General features: G+C 43.6%; 1 protein-coding gene and 1 pseudogene across 1 annotated transcript; both read left to right on the top strand.

Moving 5' to 3' along the window:
* The first annotated feature begins 3,679 nt into the window (after nt 1-3,679).
* LOC136647227 (uromodulin-like) lies at nt 3,680-26,563 on the top strand. Its single transcript, XM_066622751.1, has 9 exons — nt 3,680-3,782; nt 13,305-13,417; nt 14,988-15,092; nt 16,523-16,683; nt 17,904-18,039; nt 18,361-18,455; nt 20,663-20,831; nt 25,079-25,199; nt 26,391-26,563. The coding sequence occupies exons 1-9, from the start codon at nt 3,680-3,682 to the stop codon at nt 26,561-26,563; spliced, it is 1,176 nt and encodes a 391-aa protein (XP_066478848.1).
* On the top strand, nt 11,511-11,627 carry LOC136638329 (5S ribosomal RNA; annotated as a pseudogene).
* Nucleotides 26,564-27,307: the final 744 nt, after the last annotated feature.

Here is a 27,307-nt window from a genome sequence, read left to right as displayed (position 1 = left end):
ACTCTTGTGGGTCACTCACATTCTCATAAGAGTAAAAAAAAATTCTGTTTCTGAAAGTGTTGATAGGTACCTGTTTAGTTTTTCAGTGGAAACCAACAGCATTTGCAGGCAAGCTAATAATCTAGGTAAGTAAACAATGTTTATCCAAACCTTAATATAAACTAGGCTAAAATGATTTTAAAACTGTAAAAGTGACATTTCAAAGTACTTATACTACCGTAGAGACTTGCCTATAGTACGTGAAATTTTTGCCAAGTCATCAAGCTCCAATTCTCACTTCGCCTGATCTCCGGGTCAATCAGAGGGCAGAGCCTTCCCACTCTGAACAGTTTCCTTTCTCAGGCAGTAAACAGGCACCAAGTTTCTCAAGCAGCAGGCAGGCACAGCTCCTTAGAAGCAATTTGTTTCTACAGCAACTGGGAAATTCCAGCCAAAGATAACCTTTTATTCTCCTTCCTTCTGCTGCAGCCTGGTTCTGCTTGGCAAATGCTTGCAAAGCAGGTCTGTTTTTTGAAACATCAGGATGGGAATCCTTTCCATTTGAAGCAGGCTACAATTCAATGCACCCTTACTTCAGAATAACACCCATGGAAAGCAGTGGGTCTATTTCTGAGTAAAAAGGGTTGCAAATATATGCAGCTGCATCTCTCTGCTGTGAATTGAATTGCACACTCCCAGTTATGTGTTATGGGTTGTATGTTGTACATAGAGCTTCTGGCTTAACTGAGCCACTGGCCACTACCTGATTAATAAATGCCAAGGCATGTGGTGATAGTAGTGATTGGACAACAGTGCTCCCCCCCTAACCAGCAGCAGCTTGTCTAACCCTTGATGCACAAAATCTAATCTGCATCTGTCAGCTTTGCAAACCACAAAAATTGGGTCACGGCCAACTGATGGGTCCTAGACCCACAGTTTGAGAACTGCTACAGTAGATGAAAACCACTCTGAGCCAATTGACCATTTAAAAGCTAGTCTGAATTTGCAGGTCTTTACAGTATTTCTTGGGCTCAAACTCTGAAATCTCCAGAGACAGTGAGGCTGCAATTCTGTACACACTTGCCTGGATGCAAATCCCATTGAACTCTTTGGGGCTTCCTTTATATCTACATAGGATTGCAACTGAAGAGCAACTGCAGCATTAGCAGGGGCAAATTCAGTGTTTCTGTTTCAGCAGGGGGCATGAACACTACCTTAACTCCCAAACCCAGGTCAGACCTGGGCTACCAGTTGAATTTTGACCTCTGTGGCCAAGGTTTGCTGAGTGGATAGACCTAGGCTCCTGCCTGGACTTGGAACCCAGATCTACCTGCCAGGTAGACCTGGGCTCCTATTCCGACTCTGCCCTCTAGAACTGCCTCTTCCTGGGCTTCTGGCCAGGCACAATCTTGCCACCAACACCCCACTCAGTGGGCACTCCCCTAGCACCCAACTTCACTCCCCATCCCAGAGGGCACCTATTCCCACTGGAGCGACAGTTGGGGGGGGGGGTATGCACGCATGGTCCCGTCTTGGATTCACCCCTGAGCATTAAACACAGAAACTCATCGCAAGCAATGATGGTGCAGGGATAGCATGGAGTTGAAGCAAGAGTTATTTGATATTAAATACTGGGATCCTAACTTGGCTGATTTAAATCTGACATTCAGACATATTTAGTTTCAAGGGCTGAATATGTCCAGCATACTGGAAACTGAAGGTCTACTGTCGGTTTAACAAAAGTTTGATTGGAGGTGAGGACACAATAGGCTTACAAGTGATAACACAAGCCTACCAAAAAAAAAAATTGGCTATGTTGGGTCCCACCATGTTTGTTACTGAGTTTTAACTTGTAGAGCGTACTGCAAAACTTCAATGATCTGAAAGAATTATGGCCCAGTCATATTCGGTAGGACACTGCATTGACAGCAAGCCAACACCTCTGCAATGTCTGTCACATCCCAAGCCTGTCTAGGCAATGTCATGCCAGCACAGCCCCTCCAGTAACACTGGTGCATTAATGCCAACAGCATCTTTGGAAACCCCAACATGACCCTTCAGCCATGTTGCAGCATCCTGTCATCGTTATGTTTTTGACATAGCATCCAAGGAGCTAATCGCTGCATCCACCCAACAACAATGGCCAGAGAAGCACCACCTAGCTGTGCATGGGATGAGGCAGATTCTGGAGGGACACCCTCCGCTAGCCACGAGCAATAGCCATCACCGCCAACCAGGGGAGATGACCCAAGAACACCACATGCACAACATGATACAAAGATGTCACAGCCCCAACACCCCTGAAGGAGTTATTATGGCATCAGCAGCAAAAGGGTTAACTAAGAAAAGCGAGGAATCCTTCATGCTCTGTGTTCAGGTCCCAATATCCCATTTACACAAACACACACATCCAAGAAATACCTTTCTGAGCAAAGCAGAGGAAGAATAGAAAGATAGCAGCCACATAAAATGAACCCACAAATCCCTTCACAGCAAGGGTTCAAGTCCCTGTGGGGACATTCACCAGCAAGAAAACACCCTTTGTTGAGGAGGGACTGAGATGAGCCTCGGCAGTCTTCAGTTCAAGGAGATGTGGCAGCTTTCTGCAAAAAGTTGCAGGCTGGGAGCCAGGTGAGATGAGTTTGATAGAGGTCTGTCATTGGCATAGCATTTTGATGTCATCAGGGACATGCCCATTATCCATAGGGGTGGGGTTGGGATGTGGTGTGTGCCTACTCCCCCATGTCCCACCTGTGTGTTTTTTCCAGCACTGCATCAGCATCTGTAATGCATCTGTTGACATGCAAATTTATGCACTGGTGGGGCTGTAATTGCACCAGTGTCCATAGAGCTACGCTAGTACACCTTGAGGACTGTGGGCTGTTAGAGTCCTCTCTGTTTACATTTCTTAGAATTCCATAATGGAGATCTAAATTGGTGCCCATGTTCAGCTTGGAACCATGGTTCCTGGGAATAGCTCTTCTGTTATCAGCTTTGTAGCCTAGCTACTGTGAAAATACTGTCTGGAGCTGCCGTTCTTTGCTAGGTTAACAGAAGGATTGCCCCCACTAACAAAAGGCGGAAGTTTGCCTAGATTAATAAATAATCCAGGCATTTAATTCTTCCTTTTCCTAGTTGAATTAGGAAAATGTTGTTATTCTGCAAGTAGAAACAGCAAGCCAGGGAAAAATCAATCATTTGCCTTCCAGTGTATTCCCATTTTTTTTCTCCTGAGTACAGAAGAGATGGGGACAGCAAAAGCCACTTTTACCTGCATTGTTTCCCCCTGGATCAAGCCCAGTCTGATACTCGTAGGGTTTTGTCTGAATTAATGTTTGAGCCAAAATGTGATCAGTACAGAATTTTCTTCCTGAAATTTCTGTACTTGTGTGTACCTCTTCACTATCTAGTTACACTGTTTCTTAAATTGTTAGACTAGCCTCAACTGCTGCTGTACTCTGCACATCTTTTGGATTGCATGTCATTATTGAGCACCCTGTGTTGATTCAATGTCAATTCAATGTTCAAAATTTTAAATACATAAATTATAGGTTTACAATTATAGGTTATATATGTTACAGAATATATATAACATGCGCAACATAACGTTTCATTGAATTCAATGGGATTTGGAGCCCGATCCTGATGGGCTTGTGCTGGCCCATCACTGGCGTGCACTGTTGCAAATGTGCCATAAGGCATGTCTGCAACAGCCTGTGATGGGCCAGCGCCAGAGCTAGCTCAATGCAAACCAGCGCTGGGCCAGCGCCGGCTGATGGACGGAAGACCGGCGGACAGGAGAGGTAAGTCTGGGCGGGGGGGGGCATTCTGGGGTGGAGGGAGAATGGGGGGAAGGCATGGAAGGGAGTGAGCAGGGCGGGAGGGGGGTAGAGATAGCAGCAGGCCCTGTGTCCATATCCTGACCCCCTCCTTGCAGCCTGGGAGACCTGACATGGGTCTCCTTGAATTGGTGCCTGCTCAATAGCAGGCGCAGATCCAAGGAGACCCATTGGGGCCGCCTGGGCTTACCTGGCTTACTCAGAGTACCCCTGGTGGTGCGACCCAGCCCCCTGGGATTCAGTGGTCACCATTTCGGCACTGTTGCAGCCCTGGGTGCTGGGAAGCTCAAAATTGGGCTGTTGCTCTCTAATAAGTGCGGTTAGGATTATGACCTAAGCAAAAGAACTTTCCTATTTGCAGTGACTCAAGTGTTAAATCATGATTACAAAACCAAAATGTACTAATATTTGGACAACCTGTTGGCTGTCTCCTTTCATAATATAATTACACAGATAATTATGAGGCCAACTGACGCTGTCATCTCAGGCAACAGCTTGTTGAGGGGTGCCCATCTCAGTCTGCCAACTTACCTCCACTTCTCCTCTTTCTCCTTCCATTCCCTGGATTGGAAAAAGGGAGAGGGAGACAGAGTGGAAGAGGAAATGTGGGGGGGGACGAGAATGCTGAGCTAGAACATTGGAGAGTTGGAGAAGCAGAGGTTGGGACATCATCGGGTAAGAGGGGCAGCTTTTGGCGTACTGCCTCCAGTGTCAGGAGCACTTGGGCCAGCCTTCCTGAGCTAGGTCATGTGTTGGTCCCATTAATCCTTAATTTTTCTTCCACACTCTGTGTCTCCAGCTGTTGTCTCTTTCAATGAAATTCTTTCCATACAATCAGGGTCATTGCCTGGAAAAACTGGACAATGGTGACTTGGAGTATGCAGGGTTCCAAGTTAATACTTTAATTTTTGAAAATACTGCTAATTTTTCCTTTGAGAACATTCTTACTTCTCCTTTGAAAGAGAATATATATCGTTGCCTACAGAGATAATGGTGACATTTTTTTTATCTCCTTTGATGTCTTCTGTAAGGGGGTAGCAACGGTGAGGTTTTGTTTTGCACCTTCGCTTCTTGTTCCCAAGGAACAAAAAATGAGCTGTAAATAATGTACTGCCCCTCTGCAGAGCGGAATGGAAGGATATAAAACACCCAGGGAGAAATCCAATGGAAGGGAATGAGGTAAAGGGAGCCACTCCTCCCTAATAAAAGACATGCTAAGTTGCTGCTATAGTAAAAGACAAAAATGTGGGGGAGGGGGGACGGACGAAAAGGGGTTTTCTTCTTGGACAGAATTCAGCGTTAAAATAGGTAGCGAGTTTGGTGTGAGTAATCATGGTCTCCACTGGTTCTCTCTGTGGAATCCTATTGTTTGGACCCAGAACACCCTTCTGACTTCAATGGGAGGCATTCATTGCTCTGAAGAGGTTGAGGAGGGGGGGGGGGAAAGAAGCTCGAGGAACCCTTTGCACCACACACAGATCCCAAACCCCCAGCCAAGACACAAAGTTGGAAGAGCAGAAAGATCCAGTACGAGGGAGGTTTCCTAGCAGGTGTTCCTTGAGGAAATCTTGTTCTGATGGCACCCTGCAAAATGTCCTTTCTTGCTACTCTACTAGCTTCTCTGTTGATTTCTTCAGGAGGGACCAACACAGGGGAGGGTGAGTTATCTCGGTTAAGCATTTCTTCTGAAAGAAGGCTGCAATATTCTAAACTATGATTAGCTCATGGCCAGTTCTAAGGTCTCACTTGTTTTGTGCCAACTTTGGAGAACTTTGTAAATGTATAATCAAAATGTGGCCTTCAAAACATGGCCTATGACTACAGTCTTCCTATGAGTTGTGGTAAAAATAATGCACAGTGACTTTCCAGATACAGTCAGGTGGAAACAATGAAAGTCTTTAGAACCATCATTTCATGGAATCATGATTAGCATCAAATCTCTATGTCATCCTTTGGGGAGATTTAGGTTCTTTATGGAAAGGACACTAATACAGCACAAAGCCTGGGTGACACCATATTTTAAACTCTGGAGATCTAATGAAGCTGGTATGTATTGCTAATTTGTTTTGCTGCTTTATTGTGCCAAACATCTTATGAAAGCATCTTTGTTACAATCCTAGAAAAGAGGAATTACAGATTTTAGAATAGAGAATTATTAAAATTCCTCATGTGAAAATCCTACCTGTTCTGAAGTCAATGCTTATTTACTATTACAAAATCACTTGCTAGCTTTTGTCTTCATATAAATCAGTTTGTTATAATAATCTCGTTGAAAAATTAAGGCTTATGCATGTTGGTTATTGGATGTCTTCTATTTTTAATGCCAGCGTTCTAAACAGAGATGATGCCTCATTCCTGAGTAAAACACTCTGGGCCAGGGAATGCAGACATTCAAGCTTTTCAAAATGTTCCCTGAGGAACAAGAATAAACAAGACAAAACTGCTATACATTAAATATCTTCCAATAATTTTTTCCTTCTCCATTTCCATAGCTTAACAGTCTTATATTTCGTACTGAAAGGAAGGAGGAATGTGCTAAGGGGAAGTTATAGTGCATTTTATTACTGTTCTTTTATTGTCTTATGAATATTTAGAGAATCATATGAATTGTTTGGTTCTCACTCTAAATCTCACTCTGTGCGCTGATCAAGTTCATTACCAATTATTTCGTCATTGACTTGCTTTAGCAATATAGGAAAGCCTCGCCATCTCACGCTAGCAAAGAAGTACTTTACTAAATTATTGAGCATAACATTTGGAGAAAAATCTAGACTGGTATGACGGGAAGGGTGGAATTCAAAGATATTTCAACGGAATTGCTAAAATTAAATTAACTTTTTTAAAAACGCCATAGCATTCAACAGCAATAGAACCACAATACAAAAGAACATCAAAAAAATATGGGCCCCCCATATCCATGGATCCTGTATCCACAGATTCACTTATTGGCAGATCAAGTCCACACCCCCCATGCACCCCCTCTAAAGTCAACGGGAGCTCTCCTCCCCTTGCCTCCAGAGGGTCCTGTCATTCCAGCAGAGGACATTTCCCCAGACCTCCATATGCCTTATAAGGCTTCAAAAACATCACTTCCAGTTTCACGGAAAAAATGGAAGTTGCAGCTTTTTGACCTTAAGGCTCAGCCTGAGCCCGGCAGATGCCTCGGATGGATATCCAAGGCTGGGCTCAGAGGACCCTCTGGAGGCAAGGGGAGCAGAGCTCCCCTCAGCTTTGATGGGTGGGGGAGAGGCGTTCACCTGTATCCATGGTTTCACTTAACTGCAGGGGATTCCAGAATGGAACCCTCATGGAAACAGGAGGGTGCCTGTATAATAATCACTATATCTACAGCCCATGGGACAAAAATTAAAACTCACAACCCAACTGAATAAAATGTGATAAATTTCAGCTGAAATCTCTCTAGAATAAAATTGCCTTAGCCTTCCTTCCAAACACCTAGAAGCAGCATGACAGGTACAAACCCCTACTGTTGGGATATTGCCACTCAGAAAGTTCTAGATCAGTGTTTCTCAATGTTAGCCCTCCACCACACCACTTCACATGGTCTACCTATTTGAAGTACTACCAGAAGTAATTAGTAATGACATCATTGCCAGTTACTTCTGGGTTGGGAGTCCAGATGCAACATTACAAACACCAGTAAGAGGCTCAGGGTGGATTGGGGGGGGGGGGCTTTTCAAGCATGGAAAAGCATGCTTTGAAGCTCTGCTCACAGAGCTGAGCTGAGCCTCCTACTGCTGTTTGTTGTGTCACGTTCCTGATCTCGTTGCCGGGCGGTGGGTGTCCAGGGATCCCTTGAGTACCATCAGACACCACCTCTAGTACCACTGGAGGTACCCGTACCACTGATTGAGAAACACTGTTCCTGATGATGTTTTGACTCATGATGCCTAGATGACAGGCACACTCACCATGACATCTTAATGCACAGTGAGGGATGCATGGGAGGAGGTGCTCAAACAGAGAGAAGACCAGGCAGGGCTTCAAATATCAAAAGCAGCAGCATCTTGAATTGAGCCTGGGCACCAAAGGCAAACAGTGCCAATGTAAATTGGCACCTGCAGCCGGATTCTAGCTGCTCTGTTCCCACTTCCAAATAATTTTCAAGGACAGCTCCACATAAGCATCATTATAGTCATCATGAACGTGCCTGCATAATCCCTGTTGTGGTAACCTCTAGAACCACTACAGGATGGACAATCATCATGAAGAGGGTGCAGCTGTGCACCATGTGAAGCTGGGAAAAGGCAAACCTGGCATGAGCTGACACCTGAGAGCCCAAGAGCAAGTCTGGGTCCAGAAAGAACAGCAAACTGATTGAGGTGGGAGTGAGGAATATGTCCCTGCCCAGAGTAGGCCACCCACTTTCTAGCTGTAAAAGCTCATTGTCTACCACTGCCATCTTATCTGGATTGCATTTCTTATTTCTTGGCCTCCTTCCAGCCCATTAGTAATTCCAGGCACCAGTTCAGGAATTTACACTGTGGTTTAAGAAAAAGGATGAGGGGGAGAACTGAGTGCCACAAACAGCGTGCCAATGTTAATAAATTCCATATCTTTGGACCACCTTTCCTAGTGGCTCCATGTAGATACTAAAAGCAGAAAGGGGAGTACCCCTATGGGGCAGAACACGAGTTGCTGAGCACTTCTTCTGGACAGACAGTAGGAGTGGAATCCCAGCAAACCCATGCCACCCACTCAGTCTTCTGGAGAGGCTCAGAAGGACACTACAATCAATGGTATTGAAATACCAGAGAAATCCTGGAAGATCAATGGGGACACATTCCCCCACCCCGTCTATCTCCTGACAGAGGTTGTCTGCCTCTGAATGTGAATAAAATGAGTTTTTTTTTATAAAGCGGATCTTACTAAAGAGATTCTGACATCTAAAGAAAAGTCCATATGACAACCCATATGGGAAATATGTCAAATTTTATCATTTTTTATAAGAATCATAATTACGTTTTAGTAGATCTTCTGAGGTCTGGTTCATTGTTTATCCATATAAACATATGCACTATGCAGCTATTTTGCCATAATGGCTAAACAAAACTTCCATGTGCCTAGGAAACAATCAGTGGGGCAAAACTATCACCTTTGGCCTTCCCAGACTTGCATGTGGTTGACAGTTGTTGAAAATAGAATGTTGGCTCACTACAACGTTACCATGACTTTCATCCACTTGATGTACATCACCTTGCTCTTTCAGCCGTTTTTAATTATAACACTTCAGATTTTGTCCCCGTGCTTTCCTCTTTAGTCCAATTTCACCCAACCTTTCATGACATTAGTTGATGTTCTTATTTTATTTTTCTTTGATTTCTGTTTGTTTAGGTTTGGCACACACGCAAGCTAGATAAGGTTCTGCTTTGTCATTCATCTGTTTTTGACTTTTATCCATGCTCTGGTCCCTAACTAGACCAAAGTGCAAGTTATTGCTGTGCACGTGCCTAGCTCTGATCCAACAATGCCACTGCTATGCAGGAAGCAGCACTGAGGAGTAGCAGTAATATTGTAATATTTAACACCAGTACTACGCATGGCAATTTATGCAATTTATCAAATAAGATAAGCCAAAAAGCCAAGTCCTTGCCCCCCACAGACATGGCAATCTACACTACTATATTGAGAAAGATAGGAAAAGGGAGGAAAAAGAAGGGTCGAGAGCAGGGGTGCCCAAACTGCAGCCCTGGGGCTACTTGTAACCCTCGAGGACTCCCAATCCAGCCCTCAGGGAACCCCCAGTCTCCAATGAGCCTCTGGCCCTCCATAGACTTGCTGGAGCCCCCGCTGGCCTGATGCAACTGCTCTCAGCATGATGGCCAACTGTTCAACCTCTCACATGAGCAGTGGGATGAGGGCTCCTTCCACTGCCTGTATTTCACATCCATGATGCAGCAGTGGCAGCAAAGGAAAGGCCTTTTATAGGCCTTGAGCTATTGCAAGACCTTCATTCATTCATATAAGTTCCATCTCTATATTTATTTATGTAAATGTATTCAAATTTGAAATGTAAATTTATTCTCCCCCCCCCCCCCCACAGTGTCAGAGAGATGATTTGGCCTTCCTGCCAAAATGTTTGGAGCCCCCTGGTCAAGAGTAAAACAATCAGAACATCTAGTACCTGCAAAAATAGCACACTAGAAGCATGGAATGATGTTGGTATTTGTCTTCTCACTGGAAAAGAATTCTGTTTGAGTTTCTGTATATTTTCCTTTATTACTTTTTATTGTTAGTTTACAACAGAAAGCAAATTGTGCCCTTGGATTTTGATGATCTGATCCAAAAACCTGACATGCTATTTTACACTTGGCTAACAGTTGTTTTTGAAGGAGCTAGGACGAAATCAGCAGAACGACTACAGTTTCAGGAGTCCTGGACTATGTTGCAGCTGGTCACAACTTCTGTCCTCCCCTCACTCCCCCCACCACATTGGTTTGGCACAGATGCCCAGGATTACTCAACATGTGCTGTTGTGCAGGATTCTCTCTGGCACTTTCCTCTCTTCCTGTAGATTAACGGCTGCCTCTTGGCAGTCTTGCTGACAGATTGGCACATAGAGAGCTCTACTTTCTTCCAGAGAAGCTCTGGGAACTTGAAAACAGGAGTCATTCTCTAATCTCAGGAGTTTCTATGGGGCAAGGCAAATTCCCTGAAGCTGATCCACCAGGATTGGCCTGTATTTTACGCGCTTCTGCTTTCATTACTTAGCTCAGTATACCGCTAAATAGTTCTTTGCAATATTTATTTTTAGAGCAGATCCTCTAAGTTCATAAACAAAGCATCTCTGACGTGGAAACACCATGCATACGTCTGCAGATCTGAAAGTTGCCTGTCACTCTCTGATCCCAGTATCCTCCCTAGTAGTTAGTTGTTATTAGAGAATATCATGTAGAAGCCTACATACAGATTCCATTATATTTATTCTCCTTTTCAAATCTTGCATTGTATGTCTACAGCTTCCAAAGTTGAGTTGGTCCACAGAAGCATAAACAACAATGCCTTGTGGCACCTTAAAGACTGAGGGCCAAATCCCAACCAATTTTCCAGCACTGGTGCACTTGCCCATAGGGCATGTGCTGCATCCTGCAATAGGGAGGCAGTCATGGAGGCCTCCTCTAGAAAAGGAGGTGTTTGTTCCCTTTCCTCAGGGCTGCATTGCGGCTGCGGCTGCATTGGAAAGTGGGATAGGATTGGGCCCTAACACATTTTGTTTCAGTATTGGCTTTAGTAGACTACTAAAAAAAGTCTTTAATAGCCTAGTGTGTGTTCACAGTAGGTGAGAACAACTTTCTAGCAATGCTAAATAGGTCAGATAGGTCGATCGTGTGATAAAAATCCAGTTTCTTGGTTACAGCTTGTTCCATCTCCTGTGGAAATGGTCCTGAGATGAAGATCCTGTTACATCTATTGGTGCAATCCTATGCAATCTTACCTGTAAGGCCCATAGGATAGAACCCAAAAAAAAATCACACACTGAGTCCTATGTGCTTATGGGACACATAGTAGTGTCCCTAAGGTATGGCAAATAGGGCAGTTGCCCGGGTGCCGCTTGATGGGGTGCCACTGAGCAGCAGCTTCCCAGTCGATCCTCAGTTTCTGTCGAGCTGCTGCAAACCTCCAAACACAGTGCTATGCTTGGGAGCCTGCAGCAGCTGGGCAAAAGCCAAAAGCTGCAACTGTTACCCTGCAGATGCCCGATCTCATCTGATCTCGGAAGCTAAGCAGGGTCAGGCCTGGTTAGTACTTGGATGGGAGACCGCCTGGGAATACCGGATGCTGTAGGCTTATACCATAGTCTTTCGAGACTGAAGGTTGCCAACCAGCTGGAGAAGGAATGGGGGAGCAGCAGCCACATTGCAAAGCCACCACCCCTGCCCTCCTCCAAACCCGGAAGTGACATTACAACATTATGTGATGTCAAGACACTGCGTGACATCACTACCCCAGGGTGGTGCTGGACCTGGCTATGCCTCTAGTGACAACTGAATGTTAATCTTCCTTATCTCAGCAGTGCCCTTGAAACTGGGGGGAATTTCAAAAGAAGGTTGTGATCAGGCATAAGGATCCATAAAGTGGAAAAAATAAAAAATTCAACATTTTACTTAGTATGCCTTAGCTGCATTTGAGGGTGTTAGCGCAGCTCTTTGGGGTCATGGAGGTAGCAGAACAGTTTTCTGCAGACTTCTGCAAAACAGTTCTCTCTCTGAGGTGTTTTCCCCCCCTGTTTCCTAATCCAGAACCAGAACTGGACCTTTATCCAGTATTCCCTTCTGGTCTCACTATTCTCATCCTCCAGCTAGAAGAAATATGACAGTCATTCTTGTCTGAAAGTCATTTGGTACTAACATTAGGCCATCAATATATAGACTGATCACCATGGAAAGCAGGAAGCTAAGTCATCTTCCTTTTAAGCCACCCAAAGGCTAATGATTCCATCTGGAATATAAATTATCCTTCTGTCCAGCCAATAACCTCAGTGACATTTCAGAAGGAAATTAGTGTGTAAGGACCTTCAATCAGGAATGGGACTATGTGGTACTTCAAGTCATAGCTGAAAACAATCAATTCAAAAGATCTCTTTACAATGTTATTTAGGACTGACGCATGTTCTATTTCAGTTCAGAAGGGGTGAAATTCACTTACAGCCCAATCCTATCTTTTCTATCCTCTTCCGTGGTGCAGCTGCGCCAAAAAACAGGTGTGCTGTATCCAGTCGTGGGGGGGGGGGGGGAGAGACACAGTTCAGGAGGCTTCAGAGGGGAAAAGTGATTGACAGCACAATCCACCCCCAAGAGAGCTCCGAGTGTTGCAAACATGTCATAAGGCACATTGGTAGCTACTTGTCAGCTGGCTGGGCTGGTGCAAAGGCCTGCGCTGGCTTGGCAGCACAGCATCTGACCCTAGTGCTGGCCAGCACAGGTAAGGTTGAACTGGGCAATGCGGGGGCTGGAAGAGTGTGGCAGGAGGGTGTGTTGGAGGCAGGGAGGGGGTTTGGGGTGGGGAGGTTGAATGAGGGGAGCATCAGTGGCAGTGGTGCACTCCAGGCCATGCACCAGCACTGCTTAGAATTGGGCTGTTAGCCCCCTACTCTGCAGTGTGTTTCCTCAGACCCGTGCCAGCAATTTTGCTGGTGTAAGTCTGAGGAGAGAAAGGGAGCAGGAAGGCTGCCCATGGACAGGATAGGATCCAGTGAGGGCCATCACTACCAGAACCAACCATCTCCTGTAACCTCCTGCCTTAATAGTGATCATACTAAGCGTCAAGCAAGCCACAGAACAGGCTAACATTTTCATAAGTGCAATAATATTCAAATCTTAAATGTATTGTAACAATAAGAGTGATTCTTTTCTTTTGAAAATTCATCTTTGTCCTTCCATGACCACAGTTAAAAACTTAGCTGTATCAGAGGCAAAATAAAATTAGACATTGGTTATGAATAATGAACTCCTCCCTCTCTACCAGCTCGCAATTTTATTACTTTTTCAGAAATCAATGAAACTATCATCTGTACCAAGGACCTGATTGCAGTAGAAATCCCAAGTACATTCTTCCTATCAAAGAATCCTCCAATATTAGTAAGTGTTCCAATTTCATCATTTTAAGTAAAACAACATCTCTTCATATGGGAACATTGGGGGGGAAAAAAATCTAGATTCTACCCAATTTTTTGCATTCCTCATAACACTTATCACCAGTTATGCTTTGAAGAATTGTAACACCATGGAACACACTTTACCCAGATCTTCCTTGTCATAATCCTTTTTGTATAGTTTGATAAAGGAGAGCAACTATTTAATATCTTCATGTTTTGAATATCTAGTATCTGTGAGAGCAGCAAGCTCATCCCTCTCTGGTTTTCAGAGAACATTCTGTGAACTACAGAAGAGGAAATCATGTGCACTGTGTCTAGTTTTATGACCACATCTTCATCTGTTTTATATTCCAGTTGTCTGGCTGCTGCCAGCCAAATGATGATAAAATGTGACCTGATTGCACCACAAGAGCTAGGGAAATGCCACATCTCTCTTACAGGCTTCAAGCATGGGGTATTTCAGTTGTTCTTAGAAAGTGTAAGGGACATTATTTTTTTGGGAGGGGGATTTTTATTTCATTTTGTAATGTACCTCTTTGACTGAGAGCTGCAGGCCAATGATGTGACTAGATGTCCACAAACAGAAATTGTTGCTGTCATATCAGTAGGAAGCAAACTGACACATGATGATAACAATTGGTGGTTTCTTATTTATTTAAATAAATGCATTTTCTTTTTCCTAAAGCAGGATAAAAATTATTTTAAAATTTTAAATATTTTAAAATTTTAGAATGCTTAAAAAAATACACATCAACATGGAAAATTTGCAACACAAATATAAGGACAGCATAATGAGAAAGGTGTACCTTATCATTAAAATGTTATCAAACAAGTTGTTGCTTTGGGTTGGGGTGGGGATAAGACGGGGATAAGAGAATTATAGTAACTGCAGCAAATTAAAAATATAAATTTTATCACTCAAAATCAAGTACTTGCAACCCTCTCCTGCACACAGCAGCATTGCTTCCTACATCAATTGCTTCCTACATCAGTTCCTACATCATTCACACATCAATGTGTATGCTGGGCAGAAATTCAAAAGATACAGATTGGGAAAGCTAGACCTGTTGAAGTTCTGTCTATTGTGTGCTTCTCAAAGAATGGGAGCATTAAATCATGCAATCAGTAAAGGCACAATCCAAGGGCGATATCAGGTTTTCAGATTCAAGATATACTGATTAGATCAGGGGTGTCAAACACAAGGCCTGCAGGCCAAATGCAGCCCCTGGAAGCAATCTATTTGTTCCCCATTATAGTTGGGCTCTCTAAGCTTGATAAGTAGGCTCTTATATCTTGAAAATATGAACAAGATTTGCACATTCTTCTGTCATTTGCAGCAAATGAGTTTCTATGTGAGAAAAAAGTGCTTATCTTTGATCATCATCTGCTTAATGATGTCACTTCCAGCCCTTAGCAGGTGCCATAAATGCTAACGTCAGCCCTCTGTATGAAACAAGTTTGAAATCCCTGGATTAGATATTTCAATTCTAAATATGATATAAGACAGCGCTACAATGTAACTGCAGAAAAAAAGCAGGTTTCTTTCTTTCCAGATCTCTGATTTGCACCTTAATGACCCTGAATGCCATGGCACTAAAGTAGACAACCAATATGTGTTCAGCATTAAGACAAATTTCACAGACTGCGGAACAAGAATGGTAATAAGCAAGAGATATTATGAGAATTTGAATGTTTTGTATACCTTTTCTTTATGCCACATTTGGCTTCCTGTATGCTTGTTATTAAGTAGAGGGAAGGCCTGCAGGATCTCATTTGCACTTAATTCAGTGTGGGACTGAATAGTCATAGTCTCTTTCTCTAAATCTGAATATGGCTCATAAGCATAATAACGGCCTTTTCTGAAAAATGTTGAGGATGGCTATTCACATCAACAGCTAGATTCAAACCAGTAGAACGTATGGTGTTAACACAGATTTTATGTGCTGCTTATTTGACTGTGCATATTCAGTATGAATACATTGCGTGCTTCTATGATTTAAAAGCAAAAGACATTAGTTGAACATTGCAGAGTGGCAGAAACTATTTTCATTATGCCAAAATTGCCCCGGTGGGTGTTTCATTGAAGCCCAGGGCACAAACTTAAAATAAAGCAAAATAATGAGCATGTGCAAAGTATTCAACTGTGAGTTACCACAGTCCTCTGTCATATGCCATGGGTTCAGGGCAGAGTCTCTAGCTCCTGCCTCTCCTGCCTGATCCCTTGCCTAGAAGGACTAACAACACAATGTTACCAAAATTCCTGTGCAGTGATGCAGCGGCACTGGAATGGCTTCCACTACATCCCATGAGGGATTTTTGGCAACTGGAGGTCTCCTCAGTAAGGGGTAATTTGTCCCCTTGCCCGGGGTAAGCCCCAGCAACTACAATGGGGCAACTTGGACCTGTGCCAGCTCAATCACTGGTACAAGTCCACATTGCTCTGTGCAGACTGATCAGGCCTGAGAAGGGGCTCAGGATTCAGCATGCGCCACCTCTGCCCATCCACTCCCACAGGCCTGAACTGCTCTCCGCACTGCCCCTGTTACTGCCCTGTTCCACACACCCTTCCCCTGTCACCCACCCCATTCAACCCTCTCCCCACCTCCCTCCAACCACTTGTGTGGGCTTATCTGTTCTGGAGGATGTCCATTAACCTGCCAGTACATGGGAGGCCACTGCGGCTTCCCCACTGCTGGGCCTATGGTGCTTGTTGGTAGAGCTTGCTTCACAACAACTGTGAAGGGGAGTTATATTGGTGGAGGAAGGGAATAGGATTGGGCTATAAGACACTCTTATTACATGTGTGATCCTTCATTCCTCAATCTTCCATTGGTCTCTGAGAACTGACAAAGTGGAGGGGAAAGAAAGTTGACAGGAGATTATGTTGGATCTGGGATTCTGCTCAATAGATTTTTGAGAATATGCCCACATGCCCCTGGGAAGATGCCTGACATTGCTGGGCTCTCTAGCAGCAAAGTGTCAAAGTCTGAAGATGGGCTTTCCAGGCAACCTTCAGTGGACATTGTGTTTATTTCACTGTCAATTTCAAACTTTAAACTTACTGGATTCTTTGTTAACTGACTTGCAGGATTCGGATGGGGCTCATATTACTTTCATCAACACCATACAGAACAACTTCTCTGACATCATTACAAGAACCTTTATCAATATTACATTTGCCTGCAGATATCCTATTAATTACATGGTGCAGCAACCTAATGGAGAAAATAAGATCAGTGTTGACATCAGGTAAGCCTGCTTTTAATTTTTGGGATACCAGATGAAACGGGTGCCTGGAATAAAATCACTTAAGAAGCAACTGAATGAGGCTGGATTAACCATTGCTGCCCACACTGTAGCAAGACCCACAGTTGAAGATTACTCCCTGGAGAAGAGGGGGAGTTAACTTACTGAGACTTCCTGCTACCTTGTTCTACCAAGCATTGCTTCTGTGTTTTTCCTACTGCTTTACCATACTGCGTTAAGCTTCAGCAGATGAAATTCTGCCTGGCATAGGAGTCTTGCCTGAAAAAATCTGCAACCTCAATTAAAATGGTACCATCTAGTCCAGGGGTGCTCAATAGGTGGATCGCGATCTACCGGTAGATCGCAAGGCAAAATGAGTAGATCGCGGAGTGCCGACCCCCCCCTTCAGGTGCCTCTGGGAGGAAACGCCGGGAGTAAGGCCCATTGTACTCAATGGGGCTTACTCCCAGGTAAGTGTGGCTAGGATTGCAGCCTCACAGCCTAATCCTAGGCATGTCTACTCAGGAGTAAGTCCTGTTATACTCAGTGGGGCTCAAGGTACACCAACATACATTGTACACATAAATGTTATATGTTATGATGGCGCAAACATTGTAAAAAAAACTCTGGTAGATCTCTGGGCCTTGCTGGGTTTCAAAGTAGCTCTCGAGCCAAAAAAGTGTGAGCACCCCTGATCTAGTCTCTAGGGCCGTTGCATCCTATGCATTTTCATTTATCTATTGGGCTGTATAAGAACATAAGAACAGCCCCACTGGATCAGGCCATAGGCCCATCTAGTCCAGCTTCCTGTATCTCACAGCGGCCCACCAAATGCCCCAGGGAGCACACCAGATAACAAGAGACCTCATCCTGGTGCCCAAATTATGATTATGATTGGTATGATTAGTGGTAGGAGTACTGCAATTAACATTACTTCACCACAAACAATATATTTGTGTGCTGTATTTCAGTATAATAATAATAATATAATATACAGTATTTATATACCGCCTTTCTTGGTCTTTATTCAAGACTTTATTCAGTATTCAGACTTTAAAACAGTATGTTTTATTGCATTTTATATCTAAGTACTTTATATTGTATATTGTACTTTATAGTTATCTTCGGCAACTTATTTACAAGGGGAAAGGCGAGATACATGTCTTCAAAAAATAAATAATAAATTGCCACATTTATACACATTGGGTGTCTTTGTTCAACAGGACTATTACGCTAAATACTGAAGATGGAAACTTCTCTGTGTCCATGATGCTTTACAAGGACCCCAATTTTGAAGACATGTGGACTACTATTCCCTTTCTGACTCTAGAGGATAACATATATGTCAAAGTTCAAATGGTACTGAGAGTTATTGGATTAAACTCAGTGACATTGCAGTAAAACAACTAGAAGCATGCTGGTGCCTAAGAGCTCTTTTGCTGATGTCAGATGTCTTAGGGCTGGACTGCAAATGAGAATTAATCCTAACTTGCTTACTGTGAAAATTGTGGGAATTTTTAACTTGCAAGAGAGTTTCTGTTGTGGGAATGGATTGTAGTTTCAGTTCCTTTGCCACTGGATTCATTTGTCTGATTTGGTTGGGCATATATTCGATACTGATATTGTGCATTAATACTCATAGTTCCTGATATTGCTTTTTGTGCTCTCTGTCTCTCACAGGTTCCAGGTAACTTAATAATCAGGCTTGAAAACTGCTGGTCTACTCCAACAAAAGATCCTGTTCATGCTATTCAGTATTCCTTTATGAAAGACAGGTTGGTGTTCCACCATTGCACACTGAATGGATCATTCCAAAAAATGTATTCCTTGAGTGACACACACACACACACCACACACACAGTTGCTATGGTTTGCAATCAAATGTTGCTGCCCTTTTCTGTTTTTTTAAACTATAAAGCTGGTGGGAGTCAGGGATGTCAAGTGAATGCCAAGCTATGCTTTGCAAGTTGTATGTACATAGCAGGTCAAAGTATATCTTTGAGAATTTCTCTCATGGACTCCGGCACCAGTTTAAATCATCAGATGTTTCACTAGTAATATCAAACTCCTGTACCTTATTGTTGCTGAGGAATACACACTCAGCAGATTTTAATGGGAAAGATAGCATTAGCCAAAGGTAGCTTTGTCAAGGTTGTTGCAAAACAGAAACTCTTATCCTCACCTTGTCCTCACAGCCGCCCCTTGGGTAGGGCAACCGGGGCAGCTGCCCTGGACTCCACACTTTCATGATAACTATATGGCCATAATAGCCCCTCCCTCCTGCACTGGCTGAGATGCCCCAGTCCCACACCCACACCTTTCAACAAATTGCTCTGCTTGTCCTCACCTCTAAAATGAATGAGCCAGGGGCTTATATCTGAGACCTGTATTCAAATATATACTCACCACTTGATACTTGGATTCATTTAGCTGCATTATCATGTAAGATTTCCTGCTCATTCCAACTCAGGAAACCACCTCAGCTCCCACATGCACAGCTGATGCCAGGTGGCTGGGGGCCCCCAGGATACAGTTTTGCACTTAGGCCTCCCACTGCCTCCATTTGCCCTGTCTGCATCTTGATTGGGCCACTGGCATTGAGAGTTCCGAGGTCATCCTGGTTATGGGCCCTCTGATGGGCTTGGAGTCCTACTTGGCCAATCCTTGATACTCTCCCTGTGCCCATGACTCATTCCCATGATGAAATGATGGCATGGCATCCATATCATTAAGACCACATCTCATAAACAGATGATGAAGTGGTAAACCTTTTTTGGGTTGTGCCATTTCAGACTGCAGCGGAGTATTCAGGAAACTGAATGTTCCCTCATACCAAAAACAAAATCCCAGAACAATGAAAACTAATCAGGAAAAGTTAGAAAAGCTAGAACCCGACTCCCTGACATACCAGCTTTGTATTTGCAAAGAGTTGGATGTTAGTGAGTGTTTGCAGAATATCAAATCACATATATATCCACCTCATTTATATTAGGTAGCTCTGCTCATCAATAGGTGCTATGAATCACTACTCAGCTCAGTGATAAACTTCATAAAAGGACTGATGTATTCAGGTAAAAAAAAGATGTTTTGCTTGAGGTAAACAAAAGGTGGCAACCTACGACACCTCTGTCTGAGCATAGTACTGATGCAAAGAGTCTGCTCTGGTTGAATATTCACCCAGCTTTCAAACGCTGAACACCAGATAGGCCTGGTGTTTCCTGGATGCATCTGGGTAATCTGCTTCTCATGAAACAAATAAGCACGTCAGCTTAACCCTGTATTTGTATTGGAGTTTTTTTTTCTTTTTGCAAATCCAAAGAAACAGTTGAGATAGAGAAGGAGGTAGACACCCCCTCCCCCGCACCCTACCATTACCGTCTTCTTGAACAGGGTCCTTATCCTCAGACAATGAAGGAATGTGCACCATTTAAGGCAGTTCACCAGACACGTGGGTGTGTAGATGTATACCTTATGCATTTCCAAACTCATTTGACATACACATATGTCAAATGCTCTGGTTTGTTAGGTACATGAAAAATTTTAAATATTTTATCTCTCTCCCCATAAACAAGATAATGTGTGCAGGTGACTTGAGTAATGGCTGCACTCATGGTACACTGGTAACCCCAATTGTCCTCTTACACATTGCTTTTCTTTAGGTGAGGAGGAGGGGGCAGCCTTTCTTCCCCCATGAGTGGCATATGTTCTCATTCTGACAAACTGCTGGTGGGACAGAGGCTATGATCTGGAATTTGCAATGATCAGGGAGTTGCTTGTCTGGCACAATTGAAAAAAGAAGTATATCTCTAAACTGTTGGGTGCAGAGAGAAATATCATGAGTTGATGAAGTATTTCTACTGTAGTATTAGTTTAAATAAGGAGTACTGTATAATACGCGAAGGCTGGGATCCTGCTAACCTTCTTGCATCTGCTTTCAGAGATACCTGATGTAATCATCTATGTTTCTTTTTTCTCCACATAGTTGTCCACAAATGGCAAACGATGACACCCTGTCAATAATAATGAATGGAGAAGGTGAAGAAGCCATGTTTAGGATCCAAATGTTCAAATTTGTTGGCATCTCGTATAATCATGTTTTCCTACACTGCACAGTTCTGATTTGTCATGGAATAGCAGCTACTTGCAAACCAGTAAGGGATTTTCCCGTCTTACTCCTCCCCCCTCCCACCCAGTTGTGTGTGAGTATATTCAAATTTCCAGACAATATTCAGTGAATGGCCAATGTCACATCTCATAAAGATTAATCTGGGGACAAATTCATTTCAATATTCTACACATCAAAACAAATCAGAAAATTTTGAATTGAAGGGAGAGCTTTAACATTCACAATTCAAGCATCCAATTCAATTTTCTCCATTTTAAATATGAAAATTGTATCAAATATTGACTGTTTCGCCTCTAATTTATAGGGTTAAAATAATTGGCATTTGACTGTTATTGGTCCAAATTAGATAATCCCTTTAAAATCCCTTCTGTCTATGGGGACTCTAATATATTAGAACATTATTTGTACAGTTGAGACCATCTGGTATCGGTCATGTAAAGCCGTGGAAATTAGCTTAATATCAGCATTCCAATAACCCTGTTAATTTGTATTTGGATATAAACAGACACCACTTCACTGATCAAGAACTGTAATGAGACAGTTATATGTGTTGAAGTAAGGGATGTAAGTTTTAATTGGTGAATGACTCAACAGCAAAATCCTGAGCTGCCTGGTGCATGGGGCTGCAGCGGTGTCAAAAATGGCTGCTGCTGCATCCAGCATGCTCCAGGCAGCTGCCAGTGGCTCCTCGGGAGAAGGGAACTCTTGTCCCCTTCCCCCGGGTAATACGAATAGCCCCGCAATGGGGCTACTTGATTCTATGCAACCCAAAGGTCAGCATAGAATCAAGAGCCTCCATGTTGGGCGGTGAGCCTCCCTCCCGCTGTGCCTCCACCTACCTGTCCACTGCTCAGTAGTCTGCATGACCACCAAGTGGCAGAGCTCCAGTGCTTGCCTGGCACCAGCCAGCACTGGTCTAGCACCAGCACTAGGGCCTGCAAACATGCCTTACAGCGTGTTTGCAACAGTGCACACTGGCAGTGAGCTAACATGCCAAGCTCAGATTGGACTCTAAAGCTTCAGTTGATTTATCATGGATTTCCTATGTCATATCACATCACATTTGGCCTTAAGCCAAAACTGGAACCTTTCTCCCAGGACTTCACTCAACACATCTGTCTTTCTCCTGATCAAGGAGTTATAGCACAGCCTGTGAAAATTCAAGGGGGAGGACCTAAAGCCTGAGCATTCTTAGGTGGACATGAAATTTGGCTGGTGTTCTGCCAGATTTCCAGTCCAAGCTCTGCCTGGAGAATTATAATAACAGGTATTTATATACCACCTTTCTTGGTCTTTATTCAAGACTTTATTCAAGGCAGTTTACATAGGCAGGCTTTTATTTAAATGCCTTATTAAATAGGGATTTTTACAATTTGAAAGAAGGTTCTTTCTTTCAAGAACCACTACATTAAACCTACTTTAAGCAAATTAGCTTCCCTTCTTTCCCCCAACAAATGACCCTGGTTCTGCCCTGCAGTCCTGCTGGACCCCACCTCCAGGGTAGCTCACCTGTTCAACCTACAGAGGTCCTCTCTCCTGCCAGCAGCCTCCCACCACTACAGCAGACCCTTGGTCCTCAGCAGATCTGGGGCACAGCAGCCACACACCAAAGTCCATTCACCATCAATTCCTTAGTCCATGTCTCCAGTCTGCCCTTCCTCAAGCTTTCCTCCTTCTGTTACCCACACCAAACTCTCCCTTCAGCAAGTGCTTTTATGCCTGAGAGCCTTATCGCCTTCAGTGGCTGCAGCTGCTGTGCAGCACACCCTTTGCTGAAAGCCCAGGCCTTAATTCTTAAAGGGGCCATTGCAGGCACCACACTCTACCTCCTCGCCGGATCTTCCACTATCCCACTACAGCTGGCAAGAGATTTTGTCCCTTGCCAGAGCAGGGCATGAAGAACTGCAGGAACAATTGTGGGTTTCCTTCCTTTCCCAAACTTGCAGTGCAGGAAGCCTTTGGACTGGGTGGAGAATAGTGGCTAAAAGGGTCAAGTGAATACATGCTGCTTTTGCAGATTACTGAATCAGACCCTTTAAAACATAATGTCATAGGAAAAGATCTGAAATGGTACTTAATCCTGGTGGCAATTTAACTAGGTGACCTTTACTGGCAATCAGCTAACAAATTTTCTCAGCAACTGAGACAGGGCTTTCTAACGGAAGCAGTATAATATCCGGTTTCAGAACAACACTGTTCCTTGACACTCTTTTCGCACTTAAATCACAGACTATTAGGAGAACGAGGGCAGCATAAATTGCAGTAGTCCTGTGGAATGCTTTAGAAAACAGACACATCTTAGCAGCAATTCAATCATGGGCACAAGGCTCCACAGAAAATTTATTGTCCTGGTGTTATATCAATGAGATGTCATCTCATGAAATGCTGAGCAAGGGCAGAAAGAAATCAGAAGTGTGCCATTTGAACAGGAGACTGTTGTAAAATTAGAGGCTATCTCTCGTTTTCTTATAAAATAGTCTGAGTTTAATGTGATAAATGACAGCTGTAAGTCTCCAATTATTTGGCTTAATCAAGTAACAGCCCAATTCAATGGGCTTCAGCTCCCAGGACCTTCCTACATGTGTCACAGGGCCTGCAGAAACCAGCTGAGACAGGTAAGATGGCAAGAGGGGTAAAGTAGAATGGAGGTTTGGAGGGGCAAAATTGGGCAGGAGGGTGCGTAATGTGGTGGGGAGGCTGTGGGGGATTCTGCCTACCCTATATCCCTGCCACCATTGTCCTACTTGTCTGGGTCTAGTCAGTGGCGTCACTAGGGTTCGCGTCACCCAGTGCAGGATGCCAGTGCGTCATGCATAGGATTGGTCTGTAAGTTCCTTGCTAAATTTCAAAGAGACAGTATTACAAGTTTGAACTTACAATGGTTTTGTGCTCAGCTTGTACAATAGCCACAGAAAATCCAGAGCTGTCCCTGGGAAAATTTGCTGAAAATTTTCAGAAAGACTGATGCAGGAATTCCCAAGGAAATATAATATTTATATTCCTTTTTGTTTGAGGACTGACTAAAAGGCACAGAGATGCTCTTAGATGGTTAGGTTAAACTAGCTATTGGGAGAAACAGCCTGTGAACAGAGAGAACTTGCACAGAAACTTGCACAGAGCAGAACAAACAGCACAAGACTCATGTTTCCACATTTTCATAGTTGCCTCCCAAGAATCACTGATTAGAAAGGGAAAAGAAGTGTCAATTAGCAGATTCATACCATTGCTGTGTACCTGGATGACAACTGTCAATCTCATTTGCCTAACTTTCCTCTCTTCTCCTTAGCTGCGTGAAAGTCACTGGTGATCCTGGCCCTGTGCTGCCTGAGGCCAGGATCGCAGAATGCCGCCTCCTACTGAGGAGAATGCTGCCCCCCACATAAGGTGTGGGACTTCCTCCAGCCTCCAGAAGGCTTTCTGAGGCCTCCAGAAGGTCTTAAACATCACTGAAAACTGAAAGTGGCGTTTAGAGGCCATTAGGAGGCCTTTTGAGGGTTGGAAGAGGCCACACACGGTGTCCCTGGCCCTCTGAACAGAGCAATGAAGGCGGTGGCGTCCCCACAGGTGTGGCAGCCCAGAGAATTTGCCCCTCCGGACCTCCCTAGGTATGCCAGTGGTGGAAGTTATCTTCCATATGTGGGCAAAAACACACCAGGCAGTTTGAGATAGACAAGAAGCAATGGCTCTGCTTTAATTTGGAGTGCTTTGGAGGGATGTTACTTCAGTTAGGGTTCTGTCTAAAGAGGGATGATTAGGGATGTGCTACACTCACCGGCCTGAAGGTTGACTTCTGGACCTCCCACAAGGTCAAAAAAGTAAGTAAGAACACAAACATATCAGGGACTCTAGATAGGGACTTGAGTCTATTGAGTCATGACTCTTTTCAGAGTCATTGGTCCTGAGTCATGAATTGAATTGGGAGTCAAGGACATCCGTGACTCGTGTCACCAAAACCAATGTTTTTCACAACTCGAGTCGAATCATTTTGAGTTGAGTTCCCATCCCTAAGGATGAGTCTGTTTGAGGTGTGATGCTTTTGGAATCAAATGCATATCAATACAACGGAGGATTTTGAAGATAAGGACCAAGAGTTTGTGCTGGATCCAGGAGAGAATACAAGTCCAGCGAAGGGATTTCAGGAGGGTCACAATATGATCAAAGCAACTATGGAAGTGAATGGTTTTGGAGGTAAAATGCTGGATGGAATTGCTGCTGTACTTTTTTGAGAATTGAAAGGGCACCCACATTTACTGTTTTGCATTTTTTCTTTAGAATTGCACCAACAATGACAAGCTGACCAGAAATAAAAGAGAAGCCATACCAGTTTCTAGTCATATGGTGTCATATGGTCCTATAAAACTAAAGCTGCTGGATAATGAAGAGACTAAAATAAGTAAGTGGTCAACAAACATGTTTTAAATGTAATTCTATACTTAAACCTGTAGTGAACGATGAGTGGTTCTCATTTACACAACAGAAACATCTATAATCCTGTGAAGAATGATAGTTATGCCATAAACATTACAAATACTGTAACATTTAATTCTGCTTGTTTTCTGTTCTGCATGATGTTGTGATTTAGGGTGCAATCCTACCCTGTGCTGGAACAGGCAAGCCAAGAGGCTTGTGCTGTATCCAGTGCAGGATAGGGGCCCAAAGTGGTTCAGTCAGAGGCAAGGGGAAACTTTTCCCCTTATCTCCGGGTGAAGCACGCTTGTCCCTATGGGTCTCCTCAGACTTGCGCCACCTCCTGAGGTGACACAAGTCAGAGGAGAGTGGAGCAGCTTGATGCCACTCCGATCTCCCTGGGAATGGCCTAGCCTCCCACTCCCTACCTGCCCACCCCCGGGGCCACCCACTGCCTGCCTGCCCACACCCCGCCCACCCCAGAGCCTTGCGTCAGCCCAGCTGGGCCAATGCAAGGCTCACGGAGTAAGCCTCCGTGTGCCAGCATACCTCCATGTGCTGACATGGCTTACTCCCGAGGAGGCGCAAATGTGCTTTACGGCACATTTGTGACCCTCCTGGGCTGACGCAAGTTGCCTCTAGATTGCGCACTTAGGCATATAAATATGATCTTGTAACTATCAGATTCTAACCACTTGCTTTAATGAAAAATCAGTGCTCAACTCATTAGCACGATAGCTCCAATTCGTAGAACTATGAAGTATATTCTATACATGTCTTGACAACAAACATTTTGACTGATGAAGTTAAATCATCCAAGTGCTATCTGGCTATCTTTTAACTTTAGTGAGATTTGCATCTACACAGCAATTTGAGTATGTGCTGGGTCTGAATTCATCACTTGCAGAAGGTGCTTCTCTTCCCTCTTCCTATGGAGCCCCCTGCAATACATCCCACCCTGTTCCTGAGGTCCCATGATCCACAGGAGCAGCTTTTCAAGTGGCTCAGAGAACTGTTCTAGGGAGGAGCAGGGTAGGAAAGACAGCTTGCACAACTATCATTCACACACTTCTCACACTACTTTGGATACAGTCCCTTGCAAATATAATGCAAGTTGGATGCTGATAATTTTGAATTTAAATCTGATGTTTTTGGTAAGTCTTGTGCTTTCTTTCAGATAAAGGAAGCCTTCCATCAGTAGAAATTTGGATTCTTGGAGGAGTTCTAATGGCTGTTCTGGCAATAACTGCAGTTTTTGGAAACCTTTTGTTTCAAGCAAGAAGGACATATCCTGCTATACAGGCAGAGCTGATAATGTCCCGTTTTCACAACTCTGAAGTACCATCGTGACTAGTTACTCCCAAAATTCTGACTTTAATTGCAGTAACTTGTATACATTTGCATACACATCAAGGTCTCAAGTTAATACTGATAGTTCTACCCAGTTACACAAACAGTTTACCCAAGTGGGAAATCTGAAGTAATAAATGAGTGAACCAAGGATGTGTAGGACCACATAGTTTCCTACATGAATAACATGTTTATGTAGGAAATCTTATAGAAAATACACAATGATGGCACATATGTATATTTTGCAGAGTCCCCAGCAGGAAAGGTGTGCAAACATGCAGTTATATGGATGAATTTGGGGTCATCACACATGATCTACGTGTTATTTGTGTACTCTTCCTACAGAAATGTGCTATATATGTAAGAAATTTGTTGCACTTGAAACCACTTTAAGAACATTTGTTAATCGGATTCATGTTAGAGAAATTTATCTAAGAAGAATGTTATTTCTTGCTATAAAGAACTTCTGTCCATGAAACAATCAACAATGGTTTTTAGTTGTTGTTTTTTTTAAAATAAATGTGCCTAATTAGGATTATAGCTGTGATCCAGTACTTATGTACCATGAGCACAACCAGAAATACAGGGTTGTCTATGAAATGGTTTATGTTCAGAAGCGGAAAAACTTTGTTTGATAGCAGAACATAGAGCTTGGGTACTTCATCCACTCAGAGATTTGTTACCCACAATCCTGGAAAATGGCTCCTTTACAATGGTGTCTTCCCTCACTCCCACAATTTTTTT

The sequence above is a fragment of the Tiliqua scincoides genome, chromosome 1, assembly GCF_035046505.1.
Source record: "Tiliqua scincoides isolate rTilSci1 chromosome 1, rTilSci1.hap2, whole genome shotgun sequence".
Lineage (NCBI taxonomy): Eukaryota > Metazoa > Chordata > Lepidosauria > Squamata > Scincidae > Tiliqua > Tiliqua scincoides.
Note: the sequence above shows the minus strand (reverse complement) of the source record. Positions and strands in the feature narration are given on the sequence as shown.